Below are 20,972 nucleotides of genomic sequence, written 5' to 3' on the forward strand. Positions count from 1 at the left end.
TATGTTGTATGGAAGGTGGAGTATAGAAGAAAGGATGCAGAGAAGCCAGCAAGAAGGCTACAGTCATGGTCTAGTCCACAGGTGCTGAGGATGGCAGGCATGAGGAGGAGGAGGCACTCATGAGAAATAGGAGGACAACTGGAACAGCAACAGGTGCTTAGCATAGTACCACACACACAATGTTGCTCAAGACCTGTGGCTATTGTTTCTAGCTAGCCTGTGGAGGGCAAGGGAGCCAGTGACCTCAGGTGACTAAGGTTTGAGGTTGAGATGATAGAAAGACCAAGAGAATGGACTGAGGATGTGGTCCATGGGCGGCTCCCCTGGGCAGGCTCTCTGCAGATTGTTCTGAGGTGTAATCCTCTCCCAAAGCCTTTCTAGGCATTCTGGGCCAGGTGTCAGGACACCCGAATCTAATTCCACTTCTAGAAGCTATGAGCTATGCAGCTCATTGCATAGATTAGGGCAAACCATGTCCCCTGGGCTTTGGTTTATTGGGAATATCAATGATCACTGTACTGCAAAAATGTGTATTTAAAATGCTCAAAGCAAGCCAGGCATGGTGACACACTTCTGTGATCCCAGCTACTCAGGAGACTGAGGCGGGAGGATCTCAAGTCTGAGGCCCTCTCTCAAAATAAAAAATGAAAAGGGCTAGGGGAAGTAGCTCAGTGGCAAAATACCCCTGAGTTCAATTTCCAGTACCACAAAAAGTTAAAAAAAAATGTTCAGTGTAATGGGGAAAGGGAGAGGCAGTGGGGCTGACAGGATGGAGGGGCTCTTAGTCTGACTCAACATGCCCACGTGGAGAGCAGACCTGTGGGTAGTGTGGTGACAGACACTGGTTTAACTGCCTGACAGCATGTGAGGGGGCTTGTGGTGAAGCTGTAAGACAATGTGACAGACCCTCACCTGTGGTTACAGCTCTGTACCCTCAGCATCCACATGCTGGGCCTCCACACAGCCCTGGGTCACAGAGGCAGATACTGAAGTGAGGTGACAACTCAAGGTCCTTCAGTGACTCTATGCAGAGCAAGAATTTGAACTCAGGACTGAACTACCTCTAGGGCCTGTGCTATTTTCTCAGAGTCTCAGTGGAAAGAGTGAGGGAAAGGGTTGCGTGACCTAGGGGCAGCCCAAGCAAAAAGTCCGGGGCCCCCTGGTGGAGCAGGGTGAGTGGCTCTGGGCAGACATAGGCACCAGATGGTTATCAGGGAAAGTTCAGCAAATATGGTGACTCCACCATGACACACATACACACACACACACACACACACACACACACACACACACACACAGAGAGACACAGAGGTTCTCATGCCATTCTCCTCTACAGTGTTCTTACCAACCTAGTCACCATCTCTAAGGTAGGGCTCTATCCTAGCAGTGAGTGGCAGAGCAACAGGAACCTGAGCCCAGCAGAGGCAGTGCCCAGCTCCTCCAGGCACTTTTGTGATCTGCTCACTTTGTTTACCAACTCCCCAATGCTTCCAGCTTTGGAATCAGGCAACCCTGGGCCCCAGATACAAATATTTAATTTACTGATGCTCGACCTCTTTGAGCCTCAGCATGTAACATGGTGCCTGGGAGATAGCAGGTACTCTGGGAGGATGGCTGTGATTGTCTCTCTGCTCATTTCTTCCCTATTCCCACCCCTTCAAGACCTCTCCCTTGAGCACAGCAAAAATGAGGGTGTGGTTGATGAGGAACATGAGTATCTGGACCATTTTGACATTTCAGGACAGCTATTCTAGGTCTGGCCCTGTGCTCAGCTGGGCTCTACAGTTGGGGGTTGTGGTGGATGATTCAGGTTTATGGGAGACAGATTTAATCACCGTTACTCTGATCAAGACAGGAAAACCAGAAACACCACAGGTCGCTGACTGGGCTTGGGGACCAGTGAGCTCCTCTGCTAGGGTCACCATTAGCTCCTTGCTCCTGGCTGAGTAGGGTCTCAAAGGCTAGGCTGTCAGAGGGGCAAGACTGATGAGGAAGGTATGTGGATGGAGGGAACAGCTTGGGCAGAGGAGGTAGGAAGTGTGCAGGTAGCAGGTCCAGAGCATGCCAGGCTGAGAATACACTAGGCGGGGTGCCTTAGATGCCCAAGTGACACACTGGACTATTCTCAAGTCGGGTCTCAGTTGTAGACAGTAAAGGAGCAGGGGAGGCCCTGCACTCACACTTGTAGCAAGGTGGGAATTCCCACATATAACGCAGTGCTCCACCTGAAAGATGCCAAGGAGACTGTCCCAACCCCTACCAGACATCTTCCCTCTAAGCTCTGGAGGACAGTGCCACCCTCTTCCTGACCTGGGAGTTCTTGGCCTGGAACCCTGAGGGTCTACAAGTAGTCTTCAGGGGTCCACTCATCCAGGCCAACCAAGTGTAGACCACTGAGCCAGGCCCTGGGAGAGCACAGTGAGCCAGGCAGTTGCACATCTTTGCCCTTGTGGAAGTCATTGTCTGGGGGAGGAGACACTCAAAATAATAAGTAAACAAGAGAAGAACAAAGTCAATCCAGATTATGGTAAATGGTCAATGCTTGTGGGGAATAGAGTTGCCCACTGGAGTTCGGAGGCAAGGAAGCCCTGTGCCAGGAGGTGAGCAATGAGAATGAGGAGGAAGCCACCTGGGGAAGCAGTCTGAGGGAAGAGCACTTCCAGCTAAGGGAAGATATTTTACTGGGCAAGGGAAGAATGACTTCCCTTCAGCCTTCTGGATTCTTTGGGCTACCAATTGAACTGACATAGGGCAGCTTAACAAGAGAAAACAGATAAAAAGGATCAGAAGCAGTGTCAGGTGAGTAGCATCCTGAGCTACAGAAAGAAATAGGAGCTTAGGAATTTGGGGGGTGGAAACATGCTTTGTGGGAGGGTCCAGGAGGAACTGAGTGGTGAATAAAGTTCGTCTTGGTTTTTTTTTTTTCTTTTCTCATCTTGGTTTACAGATAATATCTCTCAGGTAATGAAAGTAATCTCTTCCTATAGATTACTAGTTGTGTGTGTGTGTGTGTGTGTGTGTGTGTGTGTGTGTGTGTGTGTGTAAGAGAGAGAGAGAGACAGACAGACAGACAGACAGACAGGCACTGGGGATTGAATCCAGAGGTGTTTTACCACTGAGCTATATCCCCAGCCCTTTTATAAATTTTTATTTTGAGATAGGGTCTCACTGCATTGCTGAGGGTCTTGCTAAGTTACTGAGGCCTCGAACTTGAGGTCCTCCTGCTTCAGCCTCCTGGTTTTTGGGATTCCAGGTGTGTGCCACCACACCCAGTTAGGTTTCCTTTACGAATAAAATTTCTCTTACAACAGGACAGCTTTTCAGAATTACTCACTCCTCAATTTTTTTCAGAATAACCAGCTCAAACTATGCCAAAGAAATAAATTTAGGGGTGACACTTTCTTGTCTCCTCCAGTCATATCTTGGGGGGGTATGTCTTAAGCCCTTTGGTCTACATAAGGGGATGGGAAGGGCTCTGATGCTTGCCTCAGATTCTCAAAGGTATCCCTGACCCCCAAACAGGGTCCTGTTATGTTCTACTTTGGGGCAATGGCAGGGAGAGCATGAATCACAGCTCTGGGAAATGAGATTTGGGGTCTGTTCGGTGTTCTCACTAAGAAGAAATCCAGGGAAATATTTTCTGGCTTGAATAACAGGACTAGTTGTGCTTCACCAGAACAATTTCTTTCTCCAATTTTGTGGACACTGTGAATGATGCTGACTGATCGTTTTCATCTTTATGTTGGCTTCAAGAAAGCTTATTTCATTCATGTATGAATTTATCCAATGAATAATTTTATTAAGCTTCTCTTGAGTGCCATTGCTGTGTTTACAGCAAAAAGTGGGGTCATCACAGAAAGTGCCAGCACTGGTCGATATGTATATAAGATGTCAGTTGACTGCCTTCCTGTCTGATTAGATTCTTTTTGTTTGTTTTTTGTTTTGGTACTGGGGATTGAATGCAGGGGCACTCCACCACTGAGCCACATCCGCAGCCCTATTTTAGAGATAGGGTCTCACTGAGTTGTTTAGCACCTTGCTTATGCTGAGGCAGGCTTTGAACTTGCAATCCTCCTGCCTCAGTCTCCCAAGCTGCTGGGATTATGGGCGTGTGCCACTGCACTAGGCAGATTCTTTCCTTTTATTTCTTTTTTTTAATATTTATTTTTTAGTTTTCGGTGGACACAACATCTTTATTTTATTTTTATGTGGTGCTGAGGATCGAACCCAACGCCCCGCACATGCCAGGCGAGCACGTTACCGCTTGAGCCACATCCCCAGCCCTGCTTTCCTTTTCTTAAACCACTATTTCCATTCTTTTTTTTTTTTGCCTGCCCCATAATTGTGACTTTTATTTTACCATATTATATATTTTTATGAGCCAGCACAAAATTTTCTGGGCAAGGTAGAAGTATAAAGAAAAAGAAATAGAATATAGATGCCTACTGTGATATTGGCAAATATATATTTAGTTTTTGCTCCTCACTTCCTGTCATACAAATCCTAAAGTCCTTGGACTCTCCAAATGATACATGGCTTTCTATGTGGTAATGCACGGCTGATGGCAGCCCCTAGGCAGCAGGTTGGGGCTGTTCTTGGGAAAGATGGAGGCAGGATTGGAGGATTGGGACTTTCAGCCCTACCTCCAATCCCCAAGAAGAGAGAGGGACTAAGTTGTGAAGTTGACCACCACTGACTGATGATGTCATCAATCATGCCATAAACTCCAGAAGGACAGGGTTCAGAAAGCTTCCAGGTAGGGGCTGGGAATGTGGCTCAAGCAGTAGCGCGCTCGTCTGGCATGCGTGCGGCCCGGGTTCGATCCTCAGCACCACATACCAACAAAGATGTTGTGTCTGCCGAGAACTAAGAAATAAATATTAAAAATTCTCTCTCTCTCTCTCTCTCTCTCTCTCTCTCTCTCTCTCTCTCTCTCTCTCTCTCCTCTCTCACTCTCTCTTTAAAAAAAAAAAAAAGGTTCCAGGTAGTGGAATACAAGAAGGTTCCTGGTGGTGGTGCAACTGGAGAGGGCTTGGGAGGGCCACACCCCTTCCCCCATACCTGGCTCTATGCATCTCTTTTTCCATGTGTTTTATAATATCTTTTATGATAAACCAAGAAATTTACCTGTTTCCCTGAGTTCTGTGAACCACTCTAGGAAATTAATTGAACCCAAGGAGGGGGTCATGGAATGCAGATTTAGATCCAGTTGGTCAGAAGCACAGGTAAAAACAACATGGGGCTCACTGTTGGGATCAGAAGCATGGTGGAGGATGGGACAGTCTTGTGGAACTGAGCCCTCATCTTGTGGGATCTGACATGGTCTCCCAGTAGAGGGTATCAGAATTAACCTAAATTAGAGGTCATCCAGTTGGTATCCATTGCTGAAGGACTTTTGTTTGGTGTGTATGGGAAAACTCCCATGCATCTGGGGTCACAGGAGTATTTTGAGTAGTGAGAATGTAGGAGAAACTGAGTTTTTCCCTCTATCCTCTCACTACTTTGTTTCTTCTCAGGGAGAGGAACTGGAAATTGAGTGATGAGAAACCCAGAATAGCCCTCAGAACCCTTTAAAAGATTGACACTCCAATCCTTAAAAGATTTTCAGTAACAAAATCTTAAGCCTGTGTGAACACAAACAAGATAACTGTAAGAAACCCAATACATTCATCTCCTAGATGACACCATTATCAACATTTCATCATACTTACTGCATTTATTTTGCCCCACCTCCTTTTTTTTGTTTCATTTTCCAAAATATTTTGAAAACTTTCAACTCAAAATGGGGTTCTGAGGACCAGTAGCAGCATTGGCATCACTGATGAGCTTTTTAGAACAGAATCTCAGCCCTGCTCCCTGACCTCCTCAGTCAGAATCTTCAATTTAATGAGATTCTCAAATGATTCATTCACACGTTAATGGTTCAGGAGCATTACTTTAGAGCAAATCACAAATAAAATGTAGTAATGTCATTTCACCCCTCAGTGCATTTCTGAAGAAGAGCATGTTTGCTTACACATAGTGTTCTCATCAACTAATAAAATTAATGATAATTCTTTGGTATCATCTAATATGCTGTCCACATAAAAATTTCCCTGTCTTAAAATGTCTTTTAACAGTTGATTTGTCATATTAAGATTCAAACAAAGAAAATTAAAAGGGGATCAGAGGCTCTTGGTCAGATGCTACCTTCCTCTAGTTTTACTCCCATGGGGGGAAAAACATGGGGGTAGGGGGTAGGGGGCTCACTTTTCTCATCTGTGAAAGGGGGGATAATGACACCACAGGATTTGATGAAATAATGGGTGGTAAAGGCCCAGACTCCTTCATCAAATGTTCCTCTTATGCCCATAGGCCAGGTTCTCCTGGAGGCCTTCAATGTGGATGTGACCCGGCCCTGGATCACAGCTGAAAGAGACTCACATTTCGTGCTCAGCTCCCTTCTGCACCAAGACCCTAGCACCAACCGGACCTGGTGAGTAGAAGGATGAAGATTGGTGGGTTTCTGGGGAGCCTGAGAGGCATCCCAAGATGGTATCAACACCTCACCCCTGCAGTCTGGACAGAAACTCCCTTCACTTTCGGAAAGATACTCAGCAGAAACAAAAGGTACAGGAGGAGCCCTGGGCCCAAAGCTGGTCTGTAGAGTCCATAGTCCCCATCCCTCTCCTCTTTCAGTCCTCTTTCTGCTCCACTGCTTGGGGGAGGGAAACCTAAAAACTATTTTAGAATAAAGTTCATAATGGCTCTTTTGTTTCTTATAAAAGCAACATGTGTTCAACATAGACAATTTAGTATATTAAAAAGTAACATGTGCTCAACATATAAAATTTGGAAGGCCACCAAAAAAAGTTTAAGAAAAAAAAAGAAAGAAAGAAACTGAAACCATGAGGTGAGGCCCAAGAACTAGTGATTAAGAGGTAGGCTATGATGTGCTGGACCCAGTGTAATGTACTATAATCCCAGCAACCCAGGAGGCTGCCAGGAAGATTGAAAGTTTGAAGACAGCCTCTGCAACTTGGAAAGACCCTGTCTCAAAATAAAATAATAAAAGGACTGGGGATGTAACTCAGTGATAATTCTCCCTGGGTTCAATCCCCAGTACCAGAAAAAAAGACAAGAAAAAAATCTGACAGCATTGTGCAGTAAGGGATGTGGTGAAACAGGGTTGTAGGGGGTGTACCTTGGTTTCACCACCTTGAAGAGCAATTTTGCCATATCTGGTAAAATTGGGGATGCACGAAGCCTTTGACTCAGCAGTTGTACCCCAGATACCAACCTTAGAGACACTCCCATTAAAAAAAAATTACACACACACACAAACACATTTTTAATGTGGTTCTTGGAATTAAACCCAGGGCCTCATACATTCTAAGTACATGCTCTGCCACTGAGCTATGCCCCTAGCCCATAATGTGTGTGTGTGTGTGTGTGTGTGTGTGTGTGTGTGTGTGTGTACAGGGTCAGAGTGCTGGGGATTGAACCCAGGGCCTTGTAAATGTTCTACTGCTCAGCTAGACCCCCAGCTCTTACAAATTGTTGATTGTACGTTGCTAATAATAGTGAAAGACTAGACAGGTTCATCATTGGGAAAATGGAAAAATAATATATGAATTATGTGAAGCAGTTCTAAAAGCAGGTTAAATGAGTGAAACTAGTACTTTGGTGATTAATGCAGATCAACCTCAAGACATACTGTGAGATGACAAAGGGTAGGTTGTGGAATTAAATATGCAATAGTCATTTACTCAACAAATATCTGTGGAACACCTACTAATGTGCCAAGCCTTAGGGATGCAGTGAGCCCAGCAAACAAAACCCCCAAGGCTTGGGGAGCTTACATGTTGGCAGGGCATAAATAGGTCAAATATGTCTTCTATTATGTGGTGATAATGATGGTATGCTAGGGTAGGATTATATCTATATTTAAGAGAAGCTTCCTGTTGTCATCAAAATGGCCTTTATAGCTGTGTTGTTTTAAAGCAGGATCTGGTTGTATTCATATTGTTGTTGTGTCTTTCTAATCTATTTTTAAAGCAGTCCTTTCTTGCCTCCCTCCACTTTTCTTTTTCCTCACAATGATTATTGGTTTTTTCTGTGCTTGTCCTACCACAAAGCCAGGCTTAAGTCCAGCCCCAGGATTCTTCTTTCTGTCCACTTTCACCATTTAGTTTCTAGTCATTGGTCAAGTGTTGGCTTTAAACTAGCTCATACGAGCCTATGGTCTAGACAGATTTTGGCTAGAGCAATGTGAGGCGCTCAGGGTTCTGCAGAATAGAGCAGCTCTGCTTGGTGGGGGTTGAGTGGGCAGTAGAAGCTCCTATAGCAGACTCATAGGCCCTGGGACAAGGGCTATGACCCTGACAATCAGGTAGTCTTGGTCCCTTTCCGGTCCCTAGTTTCTTTGTACATTGAACAGTCTGGTGTAATCTTGCTTATATTGTCAATAGTGAGTTTCTGTTGTTTATAACCAAGAACTTTAACTGCAATATCAATATTAAAATTGGAAATAGTCCATGTCTATTTTGGTAAGAATGGCTTATAAATCATAAAATTATTACCGTAAATTAAACTTTTTCTATGCTGGTCCAACCTCCATTCCTATAATGATAAAACTATGATGTTAAGGGCTGGGCTTGAGCCTGGAGCTGGGCCTGACGCTTGCTTGGTGGATTTAATCAGTAGGTTTAAGTGATAAAGGAAGGTGCCATTCATTCATTTATTCATTCACTCCTTCAGCAAGGATCTATATTCAGGGTCAGCATAGGGGGATGAGATAGTACAGATATGGCCACTGTTCTCATGGGGCTACCAGGCTCCTGAGGGAAACAGACAAGTTGGACAATGGCAAGGATAATGACAGCTCTGGTGGGGGCATCCAGGGTACCCAGGAACATAGAGACAGCTGTGTTCTTCGATATGTACAACAAGACTCAGGAGATGAGTAGAAGTTCGTGTGAGAAAGGATGGAAAAGGAAAGTTCAGTCAAAGAGAATAGCCTGAGCAAGATGAAGGACTGAGAAAACTTCATGTGGCTGAGGCTGACAGTGAGGAGAATCTGATGGGAGAGGTGGGTGGTGCTTTGTCACCAGGCACAGAGGGTTTGAAGGAGCTAGAAGGGTACTAAGCAGGAATGGATAGTGAGAAGATTGTCAGGGAGATTTGGGCTGTGGGAAAATGAATTAAAAGCCTATGTTTATGGTGTTTTGTTTAGGTGAAATTTGATTGACATATGCCATGTGCAAAAAAATGCACACATCAAAAGCATGCAAGCTCATCCTGCTAAGCTGCCTGTGCAAGCAAAGTGCAGATCTAAAGGACTGTGGCAGCCAGTAGAAGCCTCTGGAAGCCCCATGGTCAATTACAGACATATCCCCTGCCAATAGTAGCCTCCTCCTGACTCTTGTCTCTGTAGTTTAGTTCTGCCTGTTTTTGAACTTGATATAAATGAAGCATACAATATGTGCTCTGTCTGGCTCCTCTCACTCAGCATAAGGTCTGTGAATCTCATTCATGGTATTGCCTGAGGCTATAACTCTCATACCCTTTGCTAGATTTTTCCATTGTGTGAACAGTACTAATGGTGGGCATGTGGGAAGTTTCCTTGTATACTTCCATTTGACGGATGGGTGTACTTATTTTCATTGGGCCCATGAGTAGTATTACTGGACATGGATATGCATTAATTCAGCACTGAGTTTTCCAAACTGTTTGTAATGCGTCAAAGTCCAAGTTATCTGTGACCATCTCCTGTTCACCTATCACTACTCAAGTGGATTCTCCCCAGAATGTTCCCTGCCCCAGAACCCCAAAGGCCCATGTAGATGAGGGATGTCTGTTTGAAGTTCCTGGTACAGAGGGCTCAAAGCTTGCTCAGGGGTGGGGAAGAACTCAGTGGGGCTCATGAAACCTCCCAGAACACCTACTTAAGCAGAGGGGGCTCACGGGTTTTCACATGCTGGGGAAGAGGATGTGGTAGAGGCACTTCTGAGTTCCTGCCACAGATGATAGTCCACGAGACCACGGGCAGGAAATGCACTGGTTGGCCAGTTGGGCCATATAGAACAGGCTGCCTCATCTTGCCTTTTGCACGTCTTTTCCCCATGATGATCACTGGGTTTTTTCTGTGCTTGCCCTACCACCAAATGAATTAAAAGTCTATGTTTACCTAAAAGTCAATTTTACCTAAACAAAATTTTACCACCTACCACCAACTCCCTCATATTGTTTCTCTCTAAAATATAACAGACCAGGGCTGGCAGTACCCTGGGCTTCGGCTGCTGCAAGGGATATGGAGTGGGACATAGAGCAGGCCTCCCCCCTGCCCGAGAGGCTTGGGAATGGACTCCAAGAAAGATAGGTTAGATATGCAAGAAGGCAGGAGATAGACAAGGGGTGCCAGGGCTATAGCCAGCCCTCAATAGAATAGGGTCCCTGTAGCTGTTAGTAGATGGCTGATCCTCTGTCACTGCTGGTCAGTCAGTGTTTAGTGGATTTATCAGTCACTGGGGATCATTGGTCATGGGGGAAAAATGGGATGGGGAGCAGAGGCAGCTCAGACTGGGCCCCAAATCATGCTATTGAATGACTGTGATAGAAGTGGCAATCTTTGGGATCTGCAGTGTGTAGCTTGTATAGCTGTACATGGTAGTCTCTTGGGAACTCAGTTTAAATGGGAACAGAGGACAGGAATGAGAGGGAGGCTAGTAGTCAGGGCTACCTACTGGCCTTGGAGGGGATCAAGTTTCACCTTCCTTTAGGAGGGCTTCCTAAGTAACTGGTGTCTGGATGATTCTTCTGCAGGAGAAGGAAGTGGAAGGCAGAGAAAACAGCTTGGCCAAGGCCTGAAGAGGAGAGAGCTCAACTGGTCCAGGGCTGTATGTGGCCCATGTTCTGAACCCACCTGTTGTGGGGAGCAGGGGAAAAAGTGCTGGGCCAGGGCTGAGGCTTAGGCTGGGGAGAAGTTTGGGGAGAGCAGCAGGGCTGCTGAGGGTGACCTAATTTGGGGGCTCAGCTGCACCTGGCCTTCCTCCCTCTCTGCTGTTGCCTGGGCTGTCATTCATATCATTCAACAAAGATCTACTGAGCCCTTGCTCTGTGCCAGGCCTTGGGAATTACAAAGTGAATGAGTTAGAAACAATCCTTAGGGAACTCACTGGTTAGTGGGGAGACACGGAATAAACAGGTAATCAAGTAAACCAGATACGATTAGGTGGCAACAGGTTCTGAGGAGGAAATAAAATGGGGTAATGTAGCGGTTAACAGGGTTGTGAGGTGGGGCTGGCTAGAGAAAACATTTATGAAGAGAGACCATTAAGCAAGGCACAGGAATGAGAACGAACCAAACTAGTGAAGAGTGGAAGGTTCTGGGCGGAGGGAATAGCAAGGCAATGGGCCAGAGGCAGAAAAGGACCAGAGGCTGTCTAGGGGACAGGGGAGGCCTGAAAGGCAGGGAGGGTCTAGACTGCAAAGCCTGTGGGCTGTGCTAGAGGTTTTGACCATTTTTAAAAGTGTGTTGGTGTGGAGAGCGGTGATAGTGAATGGGAGAGCAGTGTCTGAAATTGAGGTCCCTGATGATTTCATGGCTGTGACATGCTTGATGCCTGGGGAAGTTTCTGTGAAAAGGTACAGGATGCCTAGTTGCTATGGTAATGCCCTTCATGAGGAGGCCCTGTGCTAGAGTCTTATCAGCCTGGACCTTGATCTCAGACACACAACTCCTGGGAATAAAGGAACTCTTTTGCTAGACAACCACAATGTTTCACCAGCTCTGTTGTTCCTGAACCTGCCTGCATAATAGTAACTTTAAACAATGGACTTTCTTGAGAGCTGCACAATCTCCTAACATTGCACATTGCAACTATAAAATGTAACTGAGGAATAAACTGCATAATGTTGCTAACTCTGTAACTTTCATGAATACAAAGAATAATGCTTGCATAGTCTTTAATCTAATTAATGAGACAAATATAATAAAGATTGCTGGCATAATTCTTTAGACCTGCTTTTCCATCAGAAAGCAGTGTTCCACCCAATCCCAGCTGGTATCTTCAAAAATCTGCATATGTGAGTCTTTGTTTTTCTAATTGACCTTCAATGGAACCTGCTAGTTTGGCTGTGCTGCTCTCAGGCAGTTGGTGGCCTGTATGGATCCAGACACAGGGGAACTAGCAGGTTCCATTGAGGGTCAATTAGTTATGGAGGTCATAAATCTGACACAGGTCCTACTGGGCTAAAATCAAGATGTCAACAGGGCCACATTCCCTCTGAAAGGTCTAGGAAGTGTTTTCTTGCCTTGTACAGCTTCTAGACACTATCCATATCCTTGGTTCATGGTCCCTTTTGCCAGCCTTACATCCTGTAATATCACATATTCAGACCTTTTTTTTTTCAATATTGAAAAATCAATATTTATTTGACAGATAACTTCTGAATTAATATAAAGAAATGACAATAACTTGTATATACATTCATTCAAAACATTTTCATTAAGCACCAAGTAGAATAGTTTCTGATCTTGAGCCATGTCCCCAGCCCTATTTTTTTTTTAAGAGAGAGAGAGAGAGGAGAGAAAGAGAGAGAGAATTTTTAATATTTATTTTTTAGTTCTCGGCGGACACAACATCTTTGTTGGTATGTGGTGCTGAGGATCGAACCTGGGCTGCACGCATGCCAGGCGAGCGCGCTACCGCTTGAGCCACATCCCCAGCACCCCCAGACCTATTTTATATTTTATTTAGAGACAGGATCTCACTGAGTTGCTTAGCACCTGGGTTGTTTTTTTTAAACTTTTATTTTTTAGGTGTAGATGGACACAACAGAATGCCTTTATTTTTATGTGATGCTGAGGATCGAACCTGGGTCCTGCCCGTGCTAGGCGAGTGCTCTATTGCTGAGCCACAATCCCAGCCCCAGCACCTGGCTTTTGATGAGGCTGGCTTTGAACTTGCAATCCTCCTGCCTCAGCCTCCCGAGCCACTGGGATTACAGATGTGTGCCATCACACTGGGCGTTTATTTAGGTTTTTAATCAAGAAATCTAAAGCTGCCAATCAGAGCTTCTAAATGGCATGAGATGACCAAGTTAAAACCCTTATGAGTAAAGTTTTGACCTATACACTCCAACCAAGGGGAGATATGCTGGCCTCAGGCTAGTCATCACAGGTCATAGGTCCACAAGCCAAGAATCATCCTCACAGCTCACAAACAAAATGAGTAATACATATACACAAAGTGAGTACAAAATACATGTTCCTGTATATTCCAGAGCAGATGCCTATTTCCCATGAACATACAATGCAGCAACGGGCACAAAAAAAGATACCATTCACTAACCCACAAGACAATGGAAGGAATAAAAGTCCTATGCCCTGGGATGGAGTGGAGGCTTTGTGGACCAGGTGGCATCCAGGCCAGACTAGGAACATGAGTGGATATCGAGGTTCATGGGGAGGGATTTTCAGGGTTGGAAAGGACAAAATGAACCGAGACACAGACCTACTGACTATTCAGAAGACAGAGGAGTGTTTGTACTGGCTGAGGGATATAATCTAAGAGTTGAGGAAAACAGAGAAAAGAAAACCTTTTCTAACAAGAGGGCAAAATACCTTTTTCCACAGAGGATCCACATGCTCTCTGTGGAGATGAAGGAGCTGGGGATCACTCTGCAGGTCACCTCCACCCCAAGACCTAGGCTCTTGGAATCAAATCCACTGACATTTTTCTGACATATTTACAAAATGTCTGCACTCTGTACTGCTATGGAAGCATTACAAATGTTGTATTAGATTCCTCTTCTTGAGATAGTTCAAAGTCTTGAGACAGCAAATTTACACATTTTTCTCTACTACTATGGATGTGTACTAATCATAAAAGGCCTAAAACCAAATTCCTTCTCCTGATTCTAGGAGTACTTTATTTTTCCCCCTCAGATCATAACAAACTAACAACTGGGGAAAAAAGCTATATATAAACTACATAAAATTTTAAAAACAAGCAAAAAGCCAAGAAAAAAATCTGTGGCAAACTAATAGTCTAAACATTGTTACAGACAAAAGAAACAAAATGAAACCTCACTTTGTCTACTAAGCATTTTATAAAGTACTCAAGTAATTAACAGCTCATAAAAATTGGGGAAATTTTTAGGTGGAGATAAAATTAACACCAACTCATTCTCTGGCAAATAGATGTTCTAAAATGCCATGTCCACACAGAGAGGTCTGGAGGAACTATCTGCAGGAGGCTACCTTGTAGCCAGACCTCTCTCCAGGTCGCTTCAGAGGTGCAGGGATATTGGCAGACGCCTGTTCCAGGTAGGCCAAGGGGCCGAGGGACTTCAGCCAGCTTTTTATGCTGCACATTGATGTCCTCCAGCACCTGCTGCCAATGCGTCAGCTTTTTCAAGTGCTTTTGCACCAGTGCAACTTTCTGCTGCAACTCATTCCTTAGTTCTGAGACGTCCTCTTTGATAACTTGCTCAGGTTTCTGGACAGACAACTGCAATCTTTTTTGTAGAAAAAAGCATTCTGTCTGTCTTAGAAACTTCTGGATACACTGATCAACACCAGTTCAAATTTCTTCCTGATTGGTGCCATTGACATAATCCTGACTCACGAGAAAAGCAAAGAAGCCTCGAATGACGACTCCAACTTGTCCACCAAGGTGCTGCTAGAAGTCCTCGGCACGCCAGGCACTGCCTGAAGAAGCGAAGCCTGGCCGGGAGTCCCAGAGGGGGTTGGGGGGGGGGTGCGGGCAACAGCTGTCTGGAGAACATACCACCCAGTGGAGCCGCCATGTCTGGGGTGGTGGGCGGCGGCCCACTGCCCTTCAGATCTTTCTCTGACTCTGAGTTTCCTGCTTCCTTCTTAAAAGGGCTAATAGTAGGACTATTAGCCATGTCCACCTGGATAATCCAGGATCATCTTTCCATCTCAAGATCCTTAATTTAATCACATGTCCCCATCTCAAAGATCCTTAATTTAATCATGTCTGCAAAGTCCCCATCACTGTGAAAGGAAACCTATCCACAAGTTCTGGTGACTAGCATATGGACAAATTCTGGGAACTAGGATGTGGACATCTGGGAAGCCATTATTCTGCTCATAGAGCCACAGCTGGCTGGTCTAACATCTGTCTGCTGGAGGGACACTGAGGCCACTGATGTGAAAGTGTGAATTTGAGCATTGATTCAGCACTGAAGCCATGGGCTGGGAAGGGGTCACCATGGAGAATGTGATGGTTAGGAAGACAAGGAACAAGTCTTAAGAGTCTGGTGACATTTAGAGGTCAGATGGCAAATAAGCCAGTGAAGGAGTTCCAGAAGGAGAAGTGAGAAAGCAAGGAAATCAGGAAGAAAGAGCATCAGAGAGGACAGGCCACTTACATCCCGGGCTGCTGAGAGGTTAAGGAAGATGAGGATAATATCTACCAGATACTGATAACCTTGACAAGAAGTGTAGTAGAGGCAGAAGTAAGCCTGGGGTAGGTTCACCTGGGTTGGGACACATGCAAAGATGTAGACTTCTTATTCTGTAAACCATGCAAATCTGTGAATATATTTTATAATAAAAACCTTGTATTGTGATAGGAGGTGAGGAAGTAGAGACACCACCTCACTTTTGTTCCTCATCCTGTGCTCTCAGTCTGTCCCCTGCCCCACTGTAACCATATCATGATCTTAAGCACAGACTAGTCATGTGCTTCCCCTTTATAAAGTCCTCCATGGTTTCCCACTTCTCCCAACAGGAAGACTTTGAACTTGGTTGGATCACTGTTACTAAGCCACGCCTCCTCAGATCCCTTTCCCACTAGCCCTGACTTGCAGCCCTCAGCCTGAGGTGCTCGCCCTCTGTCTCAGGACAACCCAGCCTTCCCCTGGACTATATGGAAAGTGAGAAGGTTTAGTCTGATACTGGACTCTGCCATCTCCCTGTCTGCTTAGGGTGGGGGAAAAATGTAACCAGAATCACATCTCCTGAGGATGGCTTCATCAGGCCCCCACACCTCCAGTGCTGACTGACCTACAGGGGCACTGGCATGTTCTTAGGAAACGCTGTCTCTGAATACTACCCTTGAGTATAACCAGGAAGCCAGCAGTGCCCCCCAAAGAACCAACTATTTTGCTGGTGGCTTCCTGGCTCCTCCTACCCCCATCCCCATCCCCATCACCAATTCAGTTCCCAAGAGAGAACTGGGTCTTTACCTATCACCAGAAACTCTGTCAGGGTGGACAGAAAGCAGAGAGGGGCTGCATCTAACCATTTCTTGCCCAGAGCTAAACAGAAGTAGAGGCTGAGAAAATACCTTCTCTGTAATGCAGAGGCTGATGTCTGGGCTAGGACTCTGCCTGTTTCTCCTAGGGTCTGGGCCTTCTCCATCGCCAGATGGACAGGGAGGCTGTGGACCTGGAACAGGAAGACCACGCCTGGTCAGAGAAGGGAGTCCTTAGCTGGCTCAGCCTTGCTCTCTGCCCACCCTTCCTCCAGGCTCCTGATCACCAGCCCTAGAACAGCAGCACCCCTTCATCAGTGTTCCCTCAGCCAGGATGAAATTGTCTGCCAACCAGTAGGTAAGTCAACCCCAACTCCAGGTAATGCTCCCCAGATCCCCTTTTCTAGGAGTCCCACTCATTCCAACCCAAACCCTTGCAATCCCAATTCCACCTAATCCAGCCCAGTAATTCCACAGTGACCTCCCATCCGGCACCCAGACCCCTTCACACCCAGCCCCATCACCTGCCCTCCTTCCCCCATTCTGTCCTCTATTTACTTAGTGTTCACAGTATGCCTGGTACCCTGCTGAGTGCCTCGTTCACTTTGAATCCTCCAAGTCATGCCATTCACAGGAGAGGAAGCTACAGTTCACAGAAGTTAAATTCTTTGGTTGCCAGTATGGCTAAAGTGACACCTCTGTCATTGGTAGTACTACAGATGCAAACCCCACTCTAGCTGTTTCCAAACCCCAACCCAACCCAACCCAACCCAATTCCTCACACCTCCAAGGAATTCAGCCCTCCCATCTGGTCTCACTATGTCCTTCTTTAAGGTCCAGCATGGGGTCTGGCATATAGGATATGTGGTAAGTGCTATTCAAATGAAGCGTGAAGGAAGGAAGGAATGTGATTCCTCATTAATCAGATCTACCTTCCCACCCAATGCAATTTACATCACCCAGGCTCTGACAGACATTGAAGTAGAATCATTGTCTCTGGGAGAGGTGTTGAGTTGTACAGACTCAATCTCTGCCAAGATAAGTTCACAGTCCAGCAGGAGAGCTGGAGGATTCTGTGACTCAAAAATAAGACAGTATCTTGAGGCCATAGCAGGGAGATGGAGGGAGGAGCTTTCACTCCTGCCTCTGGAGTCATGGGGCAGTAAGATTTCCAGGGTTTTTGGGGTTGGAAGCTTCCCTGGCCCTCATAGGTAGTCCTACAAAATCTTGCACACTCGCCTGGTACTGCACTAGTAGTGCTTTTTTACCTGGACTCCAGACCAGGAGCCCCTTGAGGAAAAGCCCTAGGTCACAATCATTTCTGGATCCCCATCAGCCACAAGGCTGGGTACAGAGCAGACATCAAGGGGCATTTGTGGAGGTAGTAAATGAGGCCAGGGAAAGGCATTGCATCCAGGATATGTCCAGGCCTGTCCTTGGAGCCCTCCACCCCAATTCCAGCCTCTTGGTACTGCTCAGGGTCTTTTACAAAGATGGCCCTGTGCCCTTGGAACTTGGATGTAGGATTGCCTCCCAGCATCTCTACCTTCTTACCTGGTTGAACTATTTCAGAGCATGTCCCCATCCCAAAAGGAAGGTACCATGGAGTGACAGTTGTTCGGAACCACCAGGGTGTTTTGGTGAGTATGCTTGAGTGGGAGGATGCAGGGCCCTGAGGAGGCTGGTGCTGACCCCTGTGAGCGACCCTGCTCTTGTGCCAGTCCTGACTGATGTTCTGTTTTCCTGGTGCATTCCCTGGGCTGTTCATGCTCTGACTACCTATGCTCATGCCAGGGCTGACCCAGGTATTCCATGTGGCCTGGCACACCCACCCTGATGCTAACCTCAGCTTGAACCTCAGCACCAACTCCTCCCCTGTTGAGGGGTGAGCTTGCTGTCTCCGTGTCTCCTGATTGGTTGAGTCACTGAGTTCCACGATGAGGATTATAGTGTGGCTATGACTAGAACACCGGGGGCTCACTCAGCCTTTCTTCTCCCTTTCTTCTCGTCCCCCCAGATATGTGTTCAAGTTCAGGCCCGGCAACTCCACAGCCTCAGCTCAGAACTCACAGGCACCTGCAGCCTGTTGGCCCCTGACTTGCGCCCCCAGGCTCAGGCCTACTTCTCTGACCTTGGTAAAAATTGCATGCTCTCCAACCTTGGGCAGCTTTAAAGAGATCCTTTCTACTCTCCAATGAGAGGCTCCAGCCATAGCAGGGGCAGAGGAGCACTGAGGCCAAGAGTGGGACAAGGCAGGCTCAGGACCCCATGTGAAAGGAATCATCAGGGTGGAGCTGAGTATAAGCTTGCCTCAGGGGAAGATGGAGCCTTCTGATTCTGAGTTCTTTCGTGTGTTTCTTTTTTTTTTTTTTTTTTTTTTTTTTATTGGTTGTTCACAACGTTACAAAGCTCTTGACATATCATGTTTCATACATTAGATTGAAGTGGGTTATGAACCCCCAATTTTACCCCAAATGCAGATTGCAGAGTCACGTCGGTTACACATCCACAATTTTACATAATGCCCTATTAGTAATTGTTGTATTCTGCTACCTTTCCTATCCCCTACTATCCCCCCTCCCCTCCCCTCCCATCTTCTCTCTCTACCCCGTCTACTGTAATTCATTTCTCTCCTTGTTTATTTTCCCATTCCCCTCACAACCTCTTATATGTAATTTTGTATAGCAATGAGGGTCTCCCTTCATTTCCATGCAATTTCCCTTTTCTCTCCCTTTCCCTCGCATCTCATGTCTCTGTTTAATGTTTCGTGTGTTTCTTAAAGAAAATCTCCTGGATCCAGAAGAACATGTGGACGTAGGGGACTGCTATGGAAACAAAGGAGGCAGCTGGAGGAAGGATAAAAACACAGCCAGGAGGCGCAGGGCCCTGGAGAAGGCAGAGGAGGAGGAAGAAGAGGAGGAAGGTGGTAAGAAGAGGCAGATGTGGGGCTCCCAGAGCCAGTCCCCAGGCGAGCAGCCTCCTGGGGTGAGATGTGCCCAGGTCTGGGAGATGGAGGGCAGTCACTGTGCTCTACAGACTTGGCTAGTGTCAGCTTTTCTCCCTCCATCTTATGATGGGGAAACTGAGGCCCAGAGTGAGAGTGACAGAAGTGACTCACACAGCAAGTCAGAGGCAGAGCAGGTTCTAGCTCTCTTTGCCTCTGAGATAAGAGCTTCGCTCTCAGGAGATTCCCTAGCTTCACTCCTGAGCTGAGTCCTCAGGGCTTGATTGAGGTGTGTACCCTACAGGGCAGGACATATGCCTACACTCCTGCCCCTAATCTCACGCCCACTCCACATCTTACCTGACCTGCTGCATTGTCTTGGCCAGGCACTGAGATTGCCATCATCTTGGATGGCTCAGGAAGCATTGATCCTCCAGATTTCCAGAGAGCCAAAGACTTCATCTCCAACATGATGAGGAACTTCTATGAGAAGTGTTTTGAAGTGGGTGTCCCTAAAAGCGATCTCATGGAGTTTACCACTTATCTATTGCCATGTAGAAAATGACCTCAAAACAACCACCATTTTATTTGCTCATAGTTCTGTGAGTCAGATATTTGTGTTGGGCTCAGGTGGGTGGTTCTTCTATGGGTCTGCCTGGTTGCCTGACTGCCTCAGACCTGGATTGTCTGGGCCATGTGTCTTCAGAAGCTCAGCCCAAAATTTCTGTGGCAGTAACATTCTAAGAAGGAAGGACTCAATGCATGAATTTGCTGATGTCCTACTGGTCAAAACAAGTCACACAACCAATCCCAACTCAATATGGAGGGGGTCTACACAGGAACATGAATTCAGGGAGAAATCTGATACACTGGGTTTCATGACTGTCATATGTTCCTCTATACCTACTTGCTTGGTAATTAAAATCTCCTTCTGGGAAGGGGGACAAGGTGGATGAGAGGATTCTTCCAGTGTTTCCAGGGGGAGCCACCTCAGGGATAGGGATGGCCTTGTGCATGGCAACCCTGCCAACATCCTCCGTCCCCTTACCCCTCCCTTCCAGTGCAGCTTTGCCCTGGTGCAATATGGGGCTGTGATCCAGACTGAGTTTGATCTTCGAGACAGCCAGGATGTGATGGCCTCCCTTGCCAGAGTCCAGAAAGTCACTCAAGTGGGGAATGTTACCAAGACCGCATCAGCTATACAGCACGTCCTGTGAGTAGGATGCCAACTAGCAGCTCCACCAGAGGCTCTGTGTGGCATCATGCCTAGAGAAGGTGGCTGCACAAAACTGAGAAGAGGAAGTGGGGTTCTCATTCTTTCCTAGCTGAGGGGATGTAGGATGACATCCCAGGACCATCTTCCAAAACGCTTTCCAAGGACTTCCTCCCATAAGACAGACACAGTAGAATACAGTGTTCAGTGGATAGGCTACCCAGATTCAAATCTCAACTCTAGCTTATACTTATATGACCTTGGGCAAGTTGCCTCCTAACCTTTCTGTGCTTCAATGTCCTCACTTTTTTTTTTTTTTTTTGAGTCAGGGTCTTGTTAATTGCTGAGGCTAGCCTTGAACTTGTGATGTGATTCTTCTGCCTCAGCCTCCTGAGTTGTTGGGATTATGGACTTGTGCCACCACATCTAGCCAATTTCCTTACTTTTAACATGAGGATAATAATAGTCCTTGCCTCATAGGATTTTGTGAGGATTAAATGAATTAAAACACTTACAATACTCACAACAGTGCCTGGCACATGATAAGTGCTTTGTAAGTACTATCTACCAATGTAATAGCAACACTATTCCTGCACACACATAAAAG

General features: G+C 46.2%; 1 protein-coding gene and 1 pseudogene across 2 annotated transcripts in view; one reads left to right on the forward strand and one right to left on the reverse strand.

Moving 5' to 3' along the window:
- ITGAE (integrin subunit alpha E) overlaps positions 1 to 20,972 on the forward strand; it is a gene marked incomplete at its 3' end in the record, with an annotated part of 69,028 nt that overhangs the window by 15,242 nt on the left and 32,814 nt on the right. Inside the window, exons 2-8 of the mRNA XM_081272889.1 lie at positions 6,355 to 6,475; positions 16,484 to 16,566; positions 17,781 to 17,848; positions 18,226 to 18,343; positions 18,991 to 19,134; positions 19,539 to 19,654; positions 20,214 to 20,365. Coding sequence (XP_081129015.1) covers positions 6,355 to 6,475; positions 16,484 to 16,566; positions 17,781 to 17,848; positions 18,226 to 18,343; positions 18,991 to 19,134; positions 19,539 to 19,654; positions 20,214 to 20,365 — 802 coding nt within the window. The remainder of the gene's footprint in view (positions 1 to 6,354; positions 6,476 to 16,483; positions 16,567 to 17,780; positions 17,849 to 18,225; positions 18,344 to 18,990; positions 19,135 to 19,538; positions 19,655 to 20,213; positions 20,366 to 20,972) is intronic.
- Positions 14,228 to 14,793, reverse strand: LOC308635472 (mediator of RNA polymerase II transcription subunit 28-like; annotated as a pseudogene). Its single transcript has one exon. The product of its transcript is annotated as a mediator of RNA polymerase II transcription subunit 28-like (transcript).

This window comes from Spermophilus citellus, assembly GCF_964194105.1.
Source record: "Spermophilus citellus genome assembly, chromosome: 17".
NCBI classification, from domain to species: Eukaryota; Metazoa; Chordata; class Mammalia; order Rodentia; family Sciuridae; genus Spermophilus; species Spermophilus citellus.